The 18,942-nt window shown below is 42.1% G+C and overlaps 1 protein-coding gene across 1 annotated transcript in view; it reads right to left on the bottom strand.

Annotated features, from left to right (window-relative positions):
- Positions 1-18,942, bottom strand: part of ACOXL (acyl-CoA oxidase like) — a 346,768-nt gene that overhangs the window by 23,543 nt on the left and 304,283 nt on the right. Inside the window, exon 18 of the mRNA XM_065928874.1 lies at positions 9,820-9,921. Coding sequence (XP_065784946.1) covers positions 9,820-9,921 — 102 coding nt within the window. The remainder of the gene's footprint in view (positions 1-9,819; positions 9,922-18,942) is intronic.

Here is an 18,942-nt window from a genome sequence, read left to right as displayed (position 1 = left end):
AATTTTTTTACCTGTTTAGTTTGAGAGTTTGGGGCTCTGGAAATAGAAGCTAGACCAGGATACATCAATATTTTGAATCTTGCCATCTCCTGGAGGTGAATCAGTGGTCTTACAGTGGTAAAAGGGAAGTTAAAGCCAGTTCTGGGGGTATTAATAAAACACCATATTAACAAATTGAAAGATAAAAACCATATTATTATCTCAATAGATGCAGAAAAAGCCTTTGACAAAATCCAACATCCATTTATGATAAAAACTCTCCAGAAAGCAGGAATAGAAGGAACATACCTCCACATAATAAAAGCTATATATGATAAACCCACAGCAAACATTATCCTCAATGGTGAAAAACTGAAAGTATTTCCCTTAAAGTCAGGAACAAGACAAGGGTGCCCACTCTCACCACTACTATTCAACATAGTGGAAGTGCTGACCACAGCAATCAGAGCAGAAAAAGAAATAAAAGGAATCTAGATAAGAAAAGAAGAAGTAAAACTCTCACTGTTTGCAGACAACATGATCCTCTACATAGAAAACCATAAAGACTCTACCAGAAAATTACTAGAGCTAATTAATGAATATAGTAAAGTTGCAGGATATAAAATTAACACACAGAAATCCCTTGCATTCCTATACACTAACAATGAGAAAACAGAAAGAGAAATTAAGGAAACAATACCATTCACCATTGCAACAAAAAGAATAAAATACTTAGGAGTGTATCTACCTAAATAAATGAAAGACCTATATATAGAAAACTATAAAACACTGATGGAAGAAATCAAAGAGGACACAAATAGATGAAGAAATATACCATATTCATGGATTGGAAGAATCAATATTGTGAAAATGACTATACTACCCAAAGCAATCTGTAGATTCAATGCAATCCCTATCAAGCTATAAACAGTATTTTTCAGAGAACTAGAACAAATAATTTCACAATTTGTATGGAAATACAAAAAACCTCAAATAACCAAAGCAATCTTGAGAAAGAAAAATGGAACTGGAGGAATCAACCTGCCTGACTTCAGACTCTACTACAAAGCCACAGTCATCAAGACAGTATGGTACTGGCACAAAGACAGAAATATAGATCAATGGAACAGAATAGAAAGCTCAGAGATAAATCCACATACCTATGGACACCTATCTTCGACAAAGGAGGCAAGGATATACAATGGAAGAAAGACAACCTCTTTAACAAGTGATGCTGGGAAAACTGGTCACCCACTTGTAAAAGAATGAAACTAGAACACTTTCTAACACCATACACAAAAATAAACTCAAAATGGATTAAAGATCTAAATGTAAGACCAGAAACTATAAAACTCCTAGAGGAGAACATAGGCAAAACACTCTCTGACATAAATCACAGCAGGATCCTCTATGACCCACCTCCCAGAATATTGGAAATAAAAGCAAAAATAAACAAATGGGACCTAATTAAACTTAAAAGCTTCTGCGCAACAAAGGAAACTATAAGCAAGGTGAAAAGACAGCTTTCAGAATGGGAGAAAATAATAGCAAACAAAGCAACAGACAAAGGATTAATCTCAAACCAAAGTAGATTTTTAATTTCTAATTTTTAATTTTTAATGATGCAATTGCATTCCCTGTAAAACCACTCCACTGTGATATCATTTCAGTGACACCCTGGCTTCTTGACCAAGCATCCTCTATCAGGAGCCGTCCCTCCCCTCTCTGATGGAAACGGTATTTGTGGCTTCTCTTCATACCAGCTTCTCCACTCAGCCTGGAGGACACAGCCAAGTGTTCTCAGAACCTCACCACTGACTTGTAGCCAAGTCACATAGACCTTCCTAGGTGGGTGGGATGGGGATGGGGGAACCAGAGATCTTTTCCCAAGTTCCTTACCAAAAAGAGAGAGAGAGTCTGTAGGTAGTAGGTGAAGCCAAGGGACAGAGAAAGTCTTCCTCCCTTTCCCAATCCAATGAACGTTTGCAATACCCTTTGCCTAAAATCTCAGTTCATGTTGCATTTGGTTCCAATATCTGAACATCTGTTAAGCTGCCTTGATCCAGGTGTTTGGAGAAACGGAAATGGAAGGATAGGACATCTGCACGGCCATTTAAAAAGAAACATTTAATGTAGCATGGAAGACAGCCCATTTGTAGAAGAGAAGGGCACGTATACCATTTCTAAGCCTCAGGGGTATGAGCACAGGGTACCTGTTCTTGAAGTAAAAATTTTAGGAGAAGGGTCAATATCCCAATACTATCTTTCCATCTTGGAACTCTCCTCCAAGTTTTTCTTCCTGTTTTGTTTCTTTCACTCCAAGTCTTTATGGCACAGGGCAATGACTGCATTTATATTTTGCACATAGTTTGAAATAGTAAATAAGTATCATCCACCCTCTAAATTGGAAGGAGCCAAGTGGCATCCTAGTTTGGGGTTTGGTATCTGCCACTCTGCACATTCTTACTCCAAGCCACTTCCTAAGAATAAATTGATGTGATAGTGGCTTCATCAACTCAGAGCTACTTCATCAACTCAGAGCTACTTGAATCTGTCATTCAACAGGTTTGAATGTTTTTCCTCCTTAATGATTCAACTGGGAAGCCCAGTAAAGAACTGGCCTGACAGTGCAGGAGCCTTGGGATATGTGGGTTTGATTCCTGGGTTGGGAAGATACCCTTGAGGAGGAAATGGCAACCCACTCCAGTATTGTTGCCTGGGACAATGCCATGCACAGAGAAGCCGGGTAGGCTATAGTCCAGGGGCCACAAAGAGCTGGACATGACTGAAGTGATTGAATACGTGTGCGTGCAACTATTTGATGGACTAAACTGAGCCTAAGACCCAAATCTTACTGGTTGTTTTAGACTTGAGCAAATACAGCAGAAGAGCCAAGATCACTTGCCATCAACAGGCTCCCCCTGTCCCCCTTGCCGTGGTTGAGTCTCCCAGCAGTTCTCATTCCAGGAGGAAAAGAAAGATTCCTTTTACTGAGGTAGACTAAGACTGTTAAGTGCTGGGTCCACCCCTGTGTCACTTGCTGTTGAGGGTACGAAACATGACTGGTGCTGGTGAATATCGGTTTCACCCTAACACACCAAAACGCAAACAATCGGTCTAGAGGCATGAGAGAAGGACTCGGGTGGGAAGAGGTGCCAGCCATCCACGGCTCTAACAGAAACAGGGCACTTAGGAAGGAAATGGTTGGTCATGACTCAAGCCGGCCATCAAGGCAACACCTGGGCGAAGGAGTAACAGCTGTGGGTATCATGTGATCAAATATTGTGGAGATGTCATGACTGCTTGGCTGTGACCATGATCAGTGTTTATTTTCTCTCTTCCTGAATGAGTTTTGGGTTTTTAACTGGGTTCCCCTTACAGGCAGCCTCCTGTGCCCTCTGGGAGGTGAGGAGTGGCCCTCCTCATTGCTGTGCTGAGTTACACAGCCCTCCCTCACTTCCCCGAAGGTCCCTGAAAACCCCCATTCTCACATGGTTCCATGATCTGGGCTCAGGGCAGGAAGCAGAAACTGATTCAGCATTTTTCTAAGTATTATTTTCACCATGTTGAATAGGGTCTTTTTTGATCTGCAAGCCACAGCTGGGCTGTGGTTCTCTCGACCCACATAGACTGAAAAGCTTCCTCCCATGAGGATTTCTGAGTAAGAGCTGACCACACATCCATGTACATGCTTCTCTGAACATCAGCAAGAGCCACTGTTCCCAAACTGGTGGGCTCTTGACAGAGCAAGACTGCTGTGCCTGGGAGTTTAGGGAGCAAACACTGCAAAGAGAAAAACGAGCCAGCTTGAAAACTTAGTTTCCTTTAAGGGCTGGTGTAAAATAAGGTGGAGGACTCAAGGCCAAATACTCCTTTCCATTAAAATACATCATTTTACAGAGTGAAGGAAGTCAGAAAGAGAAAAATAAATATTGCATATTAATGCATATATATGGAATCTAGAAAGAGAGTACTGATGAATCTATTTGCAGGGCAGCAATGCTCAGTGGTAAAGAAACTGCCTGCCAAGCAGGAGACCCAGGTTCAATCCCTGGGTCAAGAAGATCCTCTGAAGAAGTATATGGAAACCCACTCCAGTATTCTTGCCTGGGAAATCCCATGGACAGAGGAACCTGGCTGGCTACAATCCACGGGGTTGCAAAGAGTCAGAACGACTTAGGGACTAAACAACAACAACAGTAGAGACACAGACATAGAGAACAGACTTGTGGACCCAGGGGGAAAGGAGAGGGTAGGATGAATTGAGGGAGTAGGGTGAAAACATATACACTACTGTAAGTAAAACAGATAGCCAGTGGGAATTTGCTCAAAGAGTTCAAACTGGGGCTCTGTGACAACCTAGAGGGGTGTGATTGAAGGAGGAAACAGACAGAGCTGGGCCCGTCTTCACCCAGGCTGCAACGTTAGCCTACACGCATGGTCACCCTCCCAGTGGTAAACTGAACTCCGTGCCCGGTGTCTATGGAAGTGGCATACCAATGGGAAACCAGGCCCCCCGGATGAAAGAGCCTCAGGACTTGGTCTTGGACTCTCTGTTGCCTAAAAGAATATGCTAATTATCTCTGTAACAGAACAAAGTGGTAAATTCCATTTTGTTTATCGGGATATGACCACAGGCCTATTGATAAATGTCCACTTTTTATCTAGTCTTGTGACACATGAATCATGGGTTAACTTTGATCGTTTCTCTCTTTTACCTTGTCCAGACTAGTTTCAAGGAATCTGGGGAGGTGGGTTTGAGCAAGTACACTTAGGGTGTATACGGTTTTCACAAAAACTGGTCGGGGTCCTTGGCTAAGAGGAGACTCTGCCTTGGGCCCGCTGGTGTAATAAACTGCACTCCACTATCTGCATTGTCCTTCTGAGTGAGTTTGTTTCCTGGAACGCATGGCTACAACAGGATGGGGTGGGAGGTGGGAAGGAGGTTCAAGCGGGAGGGGACATACGTGTGCCTATGGCTGATTCATATTGATGTATGCAGAAATCAACACAATATTGTAAAACAATTATCTTTCACTTAAAAATGTTTTAAAAATTAAAAAATTAATAATAATAGAAAAGAAGAGGCAGACACCTGTATTCAGTAAAACATACACACAAAACTCTGTCATTTTAAAAAGCTGGAGTTTTTGTTCTGTTTCATCTGTTTTTAAGCAACATGAAGTTGGTTTCAGTGGAGATACACGATTGGTAACTTATTTTGAAAGACTTTCCCTCCTGAAGATGAGAGTCAGCTGATAGTTCCTGCTTAATGCTGACAATTACCTAAAATAAAATTAGTACAAACATCAAGGTTAATGAAAACTGAAATGGGATAAGGCCCAGACACTAAGCTTTCTAAGAACAAAGCTGGAAACTGTTGCAGACACGTAAGGACGTAACGGCAAGTACAGAGCTCTTTTCCTGATGGAGCCCTGGGGGCACCGTCACTAGATCGCCTTTGAGCCACGGTCCCTCACTGAGGCACAAAGGTGGAACCACCTCACCCTACAGTTCAGGCCTGGGAACGCTAGAACAGCAGGAAACCTGAGTCTAGAAGGCTCACCTTCCCCTCTCACTACCCGTCACAAATCAGCCTCAGCTTCCCCATCCCTACAGTGGATTAGCAGCTATTCACACTAAAGCCTGTGAATAGGGATTACACTGGCTCATGAAAGCAGACCAACTCTGCCACCACTGACGTGCCAGACAAAAGAAAGCAGGTACTTATCACAATCAGGAAAGGCTTGGGAGATTGGTTTGATTTTTTTTTTTAATAAATAATTTCATTGGAGTATAGTGCTCCTGCTCAGTCACTTCAGTCGTGTCCAGCTCTTTGCAACCCCATGGACTGTAGCCCAGGTGGCGCCAGGGGTAAAGAATCTGCCTGCCAATGCAGGAGACACAAGAGACACAGGTTCGATCCCTGGGTAAGGAAGCTCCCCTGGAGAAGGAAATGGCAACCCACTTCAGTATCCTTGCCTGGGATATTCCATGGACTGAGAAGTCTGATGGGCTATAGTCCATGGGGTCCCAAAAGAGTCAGACAGGACTTAGCGACCAAACAAGGACTGACCAATGCAGACTTCATTCAGATTTTTCAGCTTTTCTACGAACATCCTTTTCCCGTCCTGGGATGCCGCCCAGGTGCCACACTGCATTCAGTCATCACGGCTCCTTGTCTGGGTGTGTATGCTTTCTTGGTCCCTCCTTGTTTTCCACCGACTGACAGTGTGAACAGGACCAGCCTGGTACTGTGCGGACCACCCCTCAGTTCGGTTTTGTGTGATGTGTTTTTTCCTGATTGGACTGTGGCCGTGGGTTCTGGGAAGAGAGAAGTGCTCTTCTTATCACATCGTATCGGAGGTCCATATCACCAACATGACTTACTACTGATGATGTTAACCCTAATCATGTGGTTAACATGGGGTCTCCAGATTTCTCCACTGTAAAGAAACTCTTTTCCTTTTCCAAACTTGATTCTTTAAAATAGAAGTAAGTCTCTAAGTCCAACTCATTCTCAAGGGAAGGAAAATGAAGCTCCTAAAGGGGCCATCATCATGTGGAATTCTTTAAGAAACACTTAGGGCGCCCCTGGTGACTCAGAAGGTAAAGAGTCTGCCTGCAATGCGGGAGACCCAGGTTTGATCCCTGGGTCGGGAAGATCCCATGGAGAAGGGAATGGAGACCCACTCCAGTACTTGCCTGGAGAATCCCATGGACAGAGGAGCCTGGCAGGTTACAGTCCATGAGGCCACAAAGAGTCAGACTTGACTAACACTTCTACTTTATCTCTTTTATCCCATTTATATTACTAGTTTAACTATTTGCTTACATGATTACTGGCTTATGTTTAGTAACTTTATACAATCCAAAACTACATTTTCTATTTTATTGCTCTAAGTGTTCCAGCTTTGGCCCCTGGGAGCTCTTTCAGTAGGCTTTTTCCCACATCCCTTGGACATACCCCCAAGTTTTTCTATTGCTTGAGACTTCAATTAAACTGGCCTTTTCACTGTTTCTTAGCATATCTATCCTAACTACTCCCATTTTTATGATTTTGCTCACTTCACTAACCCCAGGCATCACTACAAATAAAGCTAGTAGGAAGTGATGGAATTCTGGCTGAGTTTTTTCAAATCCTAAAAGATGATCTATTAAAGTGCTTTACTCAATATGCCAGCAAATTTGGAAAACTCAGCAGTGGCCACAGGACTGGAAAAACTCAGTTTTCATTCCAATCCCAAAGAAAGGTAATGCCAAAGAATGTTTAAACTACTGCACAACTGCACTCATCTCACACACTAGCAAAGTAACACTCAAAATTCTGCAAGCTAGGCTTCAACAGTACCTGAACTGAGAACTTCCAGATGTCCAAGCTGGATTTAGAAAAGGCAGAGGAACCAGAGATTAAATTGCCAACATCCACTGGGGTCATAGAAAAAGCAAAGAGAATTCCAGAAAAACATCTACTTCTGTTTCATTGACTATCCTTTGACTGTGTGGATCACAACAAATTGTGGGAAATTCTTCAAGAGATGGGAATACCAGACTACCTTACCTGCCTCCTGAGAAACCTGCAGGCAGGTCAAGAAGCAACAGTTAGAACCAGACATGGAACAATGGACTGGTTCCAAATTGGGAAAGGAGCATGTCAAGGCTGTATATTGTCACCCTGCTTATTCAACTTACACGCAGAGTACATCATGTGAAATGCCAGGTTGGATGAAGCACAAGCTGGAATCAAGATTGCTGGGAGAAATGTCAATAACCTCAGATATGTAGATGACACCAGTCTTATGGCAGAAAGCAAAGAGGAACTAAAGAGCCTCTTGATGAAAGTGAAAGAGGAGAGTGAAAAAGCTGACTTAAAACTCAACCTTCAAAAAACGAAGATCATGGCATCTGGGCCCATCCCTTCATGGCAAATAGATGGGGAAACAGTGGAAACAGTGACAGACTTTATTTTCTTTGACTCCAAATCACTACAGATGGTGATTGCAGCCTGAAATTAAAAGACACTTACTTCTTGGAAGAAAAGCTATGACAAACCTAGATCACATATTAAAAAGCAGAGACATTACTTTGCCAACAAAGGTCCATCTAGTCAAGGCCTTGGTTTCTCCAGTAGTCATGTATGGATGTGAGAGTTGGACCATAAAGAAGGTTGAGCACTAAAGAACTGATGCTTTTGAACTGTGGTGTTGGAGAAGACTCTTGAGAGTTCCTTGGACAGCAAGGAGATCCAACAAGTTCATCCTAAAGGAAATCAGTCCTCAATATTCATTGGAAGGTGATGCTGAAGCTGAAGCTCCAATACTTTGGCCACCTGATGTGAAGAATGACTGGTTAGAAAAGACCCTGATGCTGGGAAAGATTAAAGGCAGGAGGCGAAGGAGACGACAGAGTATGAGATGGCTGGATGGCATCACCAACGCGATGGACATGAGTTTGAGTAAGCTCCGGGAGTTGGTGATGAACAAGGAGGCCTGGCGTGCTGCAATCCATGGGGTTGCAGAGTCGGACATGACTGAACAACAACAACAACCCCTTCTGAAGGTTCACTTGCATTTCTTCCTTCTCATTTGGATCTCTTCCTCCACTGTGAATTTTCCCCTCTTCAAGGTTGAGAAAGAACACCATTAATTCCTAGTGTTAGTCTTTCAGTCATGTCTGACTCTTTGCAACCCCATGGTCTGTAGCCTACCAGGTTCCTCTACCCATGATATTCTCCAGGCAAGAATACTGGAGTAGGTTACCATTCCCTTCTCTAGGGGATCTTCCCAACCCAGGGATCAAACCCGAGTCTTCTGTATTGCAGGCAGATTCTTTATACTGTCTGAGCCACCAGGAAAGCCTAAGTGTCTAAGCCTAACTCCTAAGTGTCCACTGAACTCTGAAATTATTCTTGTGGTCAAGTTCATTAAACAGCTCCATTCTGTTGTGTTATTTGTGTTAATAAAGGCAGTTTTGTGTCTCCAGCTATAATAGGCTCCCTTGAATACAGAGACTGACAATATACCTGTGTGTCTTTTTTAGCACCTAACAGGGGGCTTGGGAGAAAGGGTAAATCCAGAAAAAGCTTCTGGATGATTATGCTTGTTTGATGGTCTTTTTCTAGAGCGGCATCTTGGTGATGATCTGCTAGATCTTACTTCATTTTCAGGTGCTCTGTGGTTGTCATACTGAATTCCAATTGCAACTACTGACAAAATACCACCAGGTCTTTTTTTCCAAATATAAAGAATGACTTAATAGGCTTTGGTAAGAAGTAAGAAAATGAAAATTATTTCATGCCGCTTTTTAATTTTTTTACAACACTTTTGATTCCCTCCTATCCATTACACATTAGAAATTCATTCAACAGTGGGGGAGGGAGGCTCAAGAAAGAGGAGATATATGTACACTTACAGCTGATTCATGTTGTTGTTCAGCAGAAATGAATACATCATTATAAAGCAATCATCCTCCAATTAAAAGAATTTTTAAAAAGAAAAAGCCTTGAATCATTTCCGTGTCACTTAAACTCTGAAGTGTAATATGATCACGGTAGGCAATGAAAACATGGATGTGAAATCCCAGAGGCATAAAAATTCATGAGTAGAAACCACCAACAAAAGATTGGCAGGACTGTTTTCTAAAAAAACAAAGAGCCGACAGCTGAGGTATGAAGGGTTTCTTCTGCACCCCGGGGGGATGCATGCTGCTAAGTCACTTCAGTCATGTCCGACTGTGTGCAACCCCATGGACTGCAGCCTACCAGGCTCCTCCGTCCATGGGATTTTCCAGGCAAGAGTACTGGAGTGGGGTGCCATTGCCTTCTCCAGGGGGGATTCTTACCTGACGCCTAATCCTCATGCTGGTCATGGGAGTCAAATATTTATGTTCCAGATACCAGGCTCGCTCCTGGAACACGAGCTTAGTTCCATATAGCAGACAAAACTAAGGGTTGTGGGGAGAGGGAAGAGATGGAAGAATATGTTAGAAATTGCAGAATCTAAGGAAGTGAATGAGAAATAACATAATATACTTCCTAAAATCATAAAAGCTAATACAGACTTAATGTAAAATGGTCACATTTAAAAAATTTATTTTCTATGGGATATAATTGATTAATATTGATGTGTTAGTTACAGATATATAGCAAAGTGATTCAGTTATGTCCTTACAAATATCCATCCTTTTTCAAACTCTTTTCCTATTTATGCTCTTACAGAATACTGAGTCTAGTTCCCTGTGCTATACAGCAGGTCCTTGTTGGTTATTTATTTTAAAGATAGCAGTGTGTACCTGTCAATCCCAAACTCCCACTCTACCCCTCCCACCTGATGCTTTCTCCCTAGTAACCATAAATTCATTCTCTAAGTCTGAAAATGGTCACATTCTGGACATGCAGTTTATGTTTTATGTTTTGAAACCACTCTATGGTGATATTTAAAGTGTAGATAAAATTATAAAAAAAATAGTGTAACCAACTTCCATGTCTCCATCCTCCCAGTTCAACAAATATAAACTCACAGCCAGTCTTGCTTCTTCTGTAATCTCTAATTCTTTCCTATCCCAGGTTATTTAGAAGCAAGTGTTAGTCGCTCAGTTGTGTCCAAGTCTGTGATCCCACCTAACCCACCTCTTGAGAAACCTGTATGCAGGTCAGGAAGTAACAGTTAGAACTGGACATAAAACAACAGACTGGTTCCAAATAGGAAAATAAGTACATCAAGGCTGTATATTGTCACCCTGCTTATTTAACTTATATGCAGAATACATCATGAGAAACGCTGGGCTGGAAGAAGCACAAGCTGGAACCAAGATTGCTGGGAGAAATATCAATAACCTCAGATATGCAGATGACACCACCCTTATGGCAGAAAGTGAAGAGGAACTAAAAAGCCTCTTGATGAAAGTGAAAGAGGAGACTGAAAAAATTGGTTTAAAGCTCAAAATTCAGAAAACTAAGATCATGGCATCTGGCCCCGTCACTTCATGGGAAATAGATGGGGAAACAGTGGAAGCAGTGTCACACTTTATTTTTGGGGGCTCCAAAATCACTGCAGATTGTGATTGCAGCCATGAAATTAAAAGACACTTACTCCTTGAAGGAAAGTTATGACCAAACTGGATAGCATATTGAAAAGCAGAGACATTACTTTGCCAACAAAGGTCCATCTAGTCAAGGCTATGGTTTTTCCAGTAGTCATGTATGGATGTGAGAGTTCGACTGTGAAGAAAGCTGAGTGCCAAAGAACTGATGCTTTTGAACTGTAGTGTTGGAGAAGACTCTTGAGAGTCCCTTGGACAAGGAGAGCCAACCAGTCCATCCTAAAGGAGATCAGTCCTGGGTGTTCATTGGAAGAACTGATGCTGAAGCTGAAACTCCAGTACTTTGGCCACCTCATGCGAAGAGTTGACTCATTGGAAAAGACCCTGATGTTGGGAGGGATTGGGGGCAGGAGGAGAAGGGGACAACAGAGGATGAGATGGCTAGATGGCATCACCGACTCGATGGACATGAGTTTGAGTAAACTCCGGGAGTTGGTGATGGACAGGGAGGCCTGACGTGCTATGATTCATGGGGTCGCAAAGAGTCGGACACGGCTGAGCAACTGAACTGAACTTACTGAACTGAACTTACTGATCCCATGGACTGCAGCCTCTCTCCATGGAATTCTCCAGGCAAGGATACCGGAGTGGGTAACCACTCCCTTCTCTAGGCTTAGCAGCAAGATCCACTCATAACATATTTTAAAAGATAAATGTAATATATCTGTTTACTTTTTTCTTGATCCATAAAAGAATACTCTAAACACACATTCTGAATAATACCATCTTGATATTTTCCATTGAACATGCTGTTTGATTCGACCATCATAAAAATAGCATTCGTCATTTGCATTTTGTTTCAATATGTTTTTTCTATCATGTTTCTGAAACCTTCACACAGACTTTCTTCATGATATCAGTGGCGTCCAGCAATAATAGATGAGTTTTACTGTATCAGCAAGTAATTATTATTTTTTTTTTAGTAATTCTTTTATCTTGTTTTGTTTCACTTGGCCACATCATGCAGCACGTGGGCTCTTCCCCAGCCAGGGATCAAACCTGTGCCCCCTGCACCGGGTGCAGAGAGTCAACCAATGGGCCACACTGAAGTCCCAGCAAGCAACTTCTGAACTAACGATTCTTCTAACTTTTCACATTTAATAATTCCAAACTTACACAAAAGTAGAGACAGTATAAAGTACCTTCATGTCCATATCATCCAGCTTTAATAGCTATCCACTCATGGCCAGTCTTGTTTTATCTCTGCCCACATCTGTTTCCCACTTTCTGTATTATTGTGAAGTTCAGCTGTTACTACCTCTACGTTAGGAGGGAAGAGAGCAGAAAGGGACTACTGGATCCTGGAAGAGAGAACTCTGTATTCAGTGACACCTTCAGAGGAGCCGTGACCTTCATCAAGGAACACAGAAACCCCAAGGTGATCTCACAAGAAGGCAGGCAAGGGGCAGGGATATCCCATCTTATTCTTCTCCCTGTCTCTGATCTCTAGGTGGGGCATCCTGTTCTCAGAACCTAACTGGATCCAGAGGGCAAGAATTCCCCTGATGTAAGTTCAGTTCAGTCACTCAGTCATATCCGACTCTTTGCGACCCCATGGACTGCAGCATGCCAGGCTTCCCTGTCCATCACCAACTCTCAGAGACTGCTCAAACTCAAGTCCATTGAGTCGGTGATGCAATCTAACCATCTCATCCTCTGTTGTCCCCTTCTCCTTGTGCCTTCAATCTTTCCCAGAATCAGGGTCTTTTCTAATCAGTCAGCTCTTTGCATCAGGTGCCCAAAGTATTGAGCTTCAGCTTCAGCATCAGTCCTTCCACTGAATATTCAGGACTGATTTCCTTTAGGATTGACTGATTTGATCTCCTTGCTGTCCAAGGGACCCTCAAGAGTCTTCTCCAACACCACAGTTCAAAAGCATCAGTTCTTTAGTGCTCAACCTTCTTTATGGTCCAACTCTCACATCCATACATGACTACTGGAGAAACCAAAGCCTTGACTAGATGGACCTTTGTTGGCAAAGTAATGTCTCTGCTTTTTAATATGTGATCTAGGTTTGTCATAGCTTTTCTTCCAAGAAGTAAGTGTCTTTTAATTTCAGGCTGCAATCACCATCTGTAGTGATTTGGAGCCAAAGAAAATAAAGTCTGTCACTGTTTCCACTGTTTCCCCATCTATTTGCCATGAAGGGATGGGCCCAGATGCCATGATCTTCGTTTTTTGAAGGTTGAGTTTTAAGTCAGCTTTTTCATTCTCCTCTTTCATTTTCATCAAGAGGCTCTTTAGTTCCTCTTTGCTTTCTGCCATAAGACTGGTGTCATCTACATATCTGAGGTTATTGACATTTCTCCCAGCAATCTTGATTCCAGCTTGTGCTTCATCCAACCTGGCATTTCACATGATGTACTCTGTGTGTAAGTTGAATAAGCAGGGTGACAACATACAGCCTTGACATGCTCCTTTCCCAATTTGGAACCAGTCCATTGTTCCATGTCTGGTTCTAACTGTTGCTTCTTGACCTGCCTGCAGGTTTCTCAGGAGGCAGGTAAGGTAGTCTGGTATTCCCATCTCTTGAAGAATTTCCCACAATTTGTTGTGATCCACACAGTCAAAGGATAGTCAATGAAACAGAAGTAGATGTTTTTCTGGAATTCTCTTTGCTTTTTCTATGACCCCAGTGGATGTTGGCAATTTAATCTCTGGTTCCTCTGCCTTTTCTAAATCCAGCTTGAACATCTGGAAGTTCTCAGTTCAGGTACTGTTGAAGCCTGGCTTGCAGAATTTTGAGTGTTACTTTGCTAGCGTGTGAGATGAGTGCAATTGTGCGGTAGTTTAAACATTCTTTGGCATTGCCTTTCTTTGGGATTGGAATGAAAACTGAGCTTTTCCAGTCCTGTGGCCACTGCTGAGTTTTTCAAATTTGCTGGCATATTGAGTAAAGCACTTTAATAGATCATCTTTTAGGGTTTGAAAAAACTCAGCCGGAATTCCATCACCTCCACTAGCTTTGTTCATAGTGATGCTTCTTAAGGCCCACTTGACTTTGCACTCCAGGATTCCTGGCTCCAGGTGTGATGCAAGTTATGTAGATCAATTTCCTCGGCCCAGAGCAGGGTTGAGACGGGTGGAGAATAAGAGATGGAGAGGCAGATAGAGGATGTCTGGCATACGTTCCATCTCTTATGACCCCCACAGGTGGTCATCCAGCCTTAGTCCAGTCCTGTCTCAAGTTTAAGACCACTTGGAGCCCCTCACAGATCCTGACTTCTGGCACTATTCCCCAACTTCATCCTAGACTGCCACCTTTAAAAAAAAGTCATTGATGTATAGTTGATTTACAATGTTGTGTTACTTTTTGCAGCATAGAAAAGTGATTCAGTTTTATATGAAATGAATTGATCTAATGAATTGTGTTAATCACTTAGTTATGTCAGACTCTTTGTGACCCCATGGACTATAGCCTGCTAGTCTCCTCTGTGGGATTCTCCAGGACAAGAATACTGGACTGGGTTGCCATGCCCTTCTCCATGGAATCTTTCCAACCCAGAGATTGAACCCATGTCTCCTGCATTGGCAGATGGATTCTTTACCACTGAGCCACCAGGGAAGCTCCATATATATCTATATATATATATTCTTTTTCATATTCTTTTCCATTTTGGTTTATCACAGGGTATTGAATATAGTTCCCTGTGCTACAGAGTTGGACCTTGTTGTTTATCCATTCCATATATAATAGCGTTAAGCTACTAATATGAAACTCCTAATTCTTTCCTCCCCTATTCTTCTCCTCTGTGCCAAAAACAACTCTGTTTTCTATGTGTGTGAGTCCATTTCTGTTTTGTAGATAAGTTCATTTGTATCATATTTAGCTTCCACATATAAGTGATATCTACAGTATTTGTTTTTCTTTTTCTGACTTACTTCACTTAGCATAATAATCTCTAGGTCCATGCATGATGATGCAAATGGCATTATTTCATTCTTTTTTATGACTGAGTAATGTTCCACTTATAGTATCACATCTTCTTTACCCACTCACCTACCAGACTGCCATCTTTAACCAGGGTCACATTATGCCCCATGACTGTTCAGCCCTATAGCTCTGCCCTTCTGCTGACTCCTGACTTGTCCTCCTGATGACAGTTTGTGACTCTTGTGCATCTGATGCTCAGGGCCACTTCTCTGGCTTTGAATTTCTGCTTTTCTCCTTGAACACAGTGCAGACTCTTCTTTGGCTAGCCTCTTTGCTCGTCCGGGAAACAGGCATCCTTGTTCTTGGTTGCCACCATTACACCACCTCCAAACACCATCAGCCCAGCCTTAGACCCTTAAGGAGAACCTGAACATGTTTCCTTTTATGTTCCAGAGATGGGAGCTCAGTGCCATAGAGGCATCCAGTTCTATCTACTCTTGGAAGAAACATAGCTTACCGAGCCATCTGTTTCTGTGGAATCTGCATTTCTGGAGTGCTGACTCTGTCAGAAAGGGGTCCTGTCCTGCTCATTCTGTGTGCCTAGGGACTGGAAAGGAGCTGATAGACGGTAAGAGACTGGCTGACATCCAGTTTCCTATACTTCCTGGCTATAACTTTTACTGCCTAAGGAGCAGAGCAGGAACATAAGAAAGTACCCAGACAACAGCTCTTAACAAGTGTAAACGTAAGATTCACATCCCTACTTAGCCTTTCTCCAGGTGACCAGCCTTCACAGACTGTCATTTTTCTGACCATGCAGCTCCAGCGCTTGTGCCACCTTGAACCTGGTGTCTTCTTTTAAAATGTGTAATCCTCTCCTCCATGGTGTCCCATAGGATGAGCCCAGTACCCAGGTGTTTTCTCATCACTAGTGTCGGGGCACCATTGCTGTCCTGCTCTGGACTCTACACTTTTACAAGCAAGGTAAACGGAATTTGCTTTTATGACAGTCACATAATGGTTTTTTGAAGAAATGAGTGAAAGAATATGATGCAAATTTGGGTTACATTGAATGCTTGCTCATTTGACACTCCTACTATGTCCTTTTCTCCATGAACTGTTTTCAACCAACTTATACATACATATTCACATCCCACCTACCTCAAGTCCCCCAAATCTCTTAAGAATATTGATTCAGTCACCTCACATATTTGTATCATTTTACAAATTGTTAAGTCGCATCTATGACTTTATATGCTAGAACCCAACTGACGGGTCTAAAACTTTTCATTCAAATATTTGAGAATCTCTTTAATAGACTATCATTTAACTCATATTCCTCTAGCTTGTACATAAGGATATCCTAAGGGTCTGGAAGCTGTTGGCCAAAATCAAGATACATCAAGTATTTAGTATTCCAGTAACCTAATTAAGAAAGGAAGTAAGATTAGTTTAGCAAGAGGTTGGCCATAGTGAACACAGATAGGCTCCTAGTGACCATCTTTTTCTTTCTTTCTTTTAAAGCATATTTAGGTAGTTATAGCTATTTGGCTGTGACAGGTCTTACTTTGTGACACGCAGGATCGTCCATCTTTGCCACGCCATGTGAGATCTTTGGTTACAGCCTGTAGTATCTAGTTCCCTGGCCAGGGATCAAACCCAGGCCCACTGTATTGGGAGTGTGGAGTCTTAGCCACTGGATCACCAGGGAAGTCCCAAGACCATATGTTTCTAATTGCTCATAAACTATCATGAATTGCCTTTTCTCACATTTTAACTTGGATTTATATCAATCTTAAATTCTATAGTTTCCACAATCATTATTTCTTTTTTTAAAACATGGACATTTGCTCATTTATGGTTTTCTGACATCTCTGTTGTCCTCTATGATTTCATGTTTCACAACTGTGTCCTTCCCAATTCAGAGAGAAGACAGGAATTTGGAGGAGAAGTAGGACTGCTTTCTCTTTGCATTTATGAACATCAAAGCTTTCTTCCCCACACCAGTTATCCGTCTCCTCAAACTCTGAGTGAAGCTAAAAAAAGAGCCTTTGACATCTTCATCAGATTATTTGTCAAACCTCACATTATACTGGGATTTGAGCATGTTGACATTTATTAAATGCTACCTTTTGTATTTGTCCCTAGACAAGCATTCCCCCATCATCCCATTCCTCATTCATATAGTGTCCTTAGACTTATGGTCATCAGGGTGCCCTCTCTACATGTCTCTTGGTTTCTTTACATGTATCTCAAATTACACCTTCCCTCCTATATCTATTGTATTGTCAGAATAAGATTTTATTGTTCTTCTTACTCTTAAGTACATGTGCCCCCTTGTAAATCTCTGTCCAAAGAATCATAGTAACCAATATTTATTAAGCATCTACTATGTGCCAGGCACTACAAGGTATTTTACATGCATCTCATTTAGTCCTCACAATTATCCTGAATGTACCCACAACTCCTGGACAGAGTAAATGGAGAAGCCACTTGAGGAATTGAAAAATCATAGTAGGCAGACTGGAGAAGAAGAGCAGAATTTAGAGTACCAGCAAACAGCTGGTGACTTTAATTTTTTTTCCGAGTCCTCAAGCTGCTTGTCCTTGGAGTCATATGCAGCAGACCAAGGATGGAAAACAGAGCCCTGAGGAACCAGAGAGTACCAAGGAGGTCATGGCAAGGGAGCCCCATAAACTTGTTTATGAACTTCTGGGCTCAACCCCAGGTGTGCATACACGGATCTAATGCTCAGCACACAAAACACACTGAGAACTGAAGTAGCAAATAAACGAGATCCAGATGTCAGACTGGCCACCGAGCGGTGCACATGTGGGGCAGAGCAGAGCTGCAAGGGCACTGAGGACCAAAGCGACACTGAGACCACGGGAGCGAAAGGCAAGCTGCAGCGCAGCCCAAACCAGGCATGCTCACTGCTGAAACGAAAGCGTTAGCACTCCTCAGTGCGGTTTAAAAAACACCAGAATCTCATAACGTAATATTCAAAATGCCCAGGAGATGGGGAATTCCCTGGTGGCCCAGTGTTTCGGACTCTGCACTTTCACCGCTCAGGCCTGGGCTTTGATCCTGGGCTAGGGAAATAAGAGCCCACAGGCTGTGTGGTACAAAAACAAAAATGTCCAGAAAATAATCTTTTAAAGTTTAGCATGTGAAGGGCAAGGGAAATATAACTTGTGTAGAAAAAGACGATCAACACACGCCAGCGAAAAATGGCACAGATGTTGGAATTATTTGGCAAAAGCTTTAAGACAGCTTTTGTAGTACAGGGTAAAGTTAGTCAGAAAGAGAAGAACAAATAACGTATATTAATGCATATATGTGAAATCTAGAAAAATGTTAAGTGCAAGTGTTAGTCGCTCAGTCATTTCCGACTCTGTGCAGCCCCATGGACTATAGCCTGTCAGCCTCCTCTGTCCATGGAGTTCACTGGGCAAGAATACTGGAGTGGGTAGCTATTCTCTTCTCCAGGGGATCTTCCTGACCCACAGATCGAACCCATGTCTCCTGCATTGCAGGTAGATGTTTTACCATCTGAGGTACCAGGGAAGCCCAGAAAAAATGGTAGAGATGATCTTATTTGCAAAGCAGAAATAGAGACACGGATGTAGAGAACAATCACATGGACACCTGGGGGGAGAGGGCTGGGAGGGATTGAGATTGACATGTATATACACTACTGACATGCATATACACTACTGACATGTATATACACTATTGACACATATATATATACTATTGACATGTATATACACTATTGACATATATACACTATTGACATGCATATACACTATTGACATGCATATATACTATTGACATATATATATATATATACTATTGACATGTATATATACTATTGACATATATACACTATTGACATGTATATACACTATTGACATATATATATATATATACTATTGACATGTATATACACTATTGACATATATACACTATTGACATGCATATACACT

This window comes from Muntiacus reevesi, chromosome 3, assembly GCF_963930625.1.
Source record: "Muntiacus reevesi chromosome 3, mMunRee1.1, whole genome shotgun sequence".
Taxonomy (NCBI): domain Eukaryota; kingdom Metazoa; phylum Chordata; class Mammalia; order Artiodactyla; family Cervidae; genus Muntiacus; species Muntiacus reevesi.
Note: the sequence above shows the minus strand (reverse complement) of the source record. Positions and strands in the feature narration are given on the sequence as shown.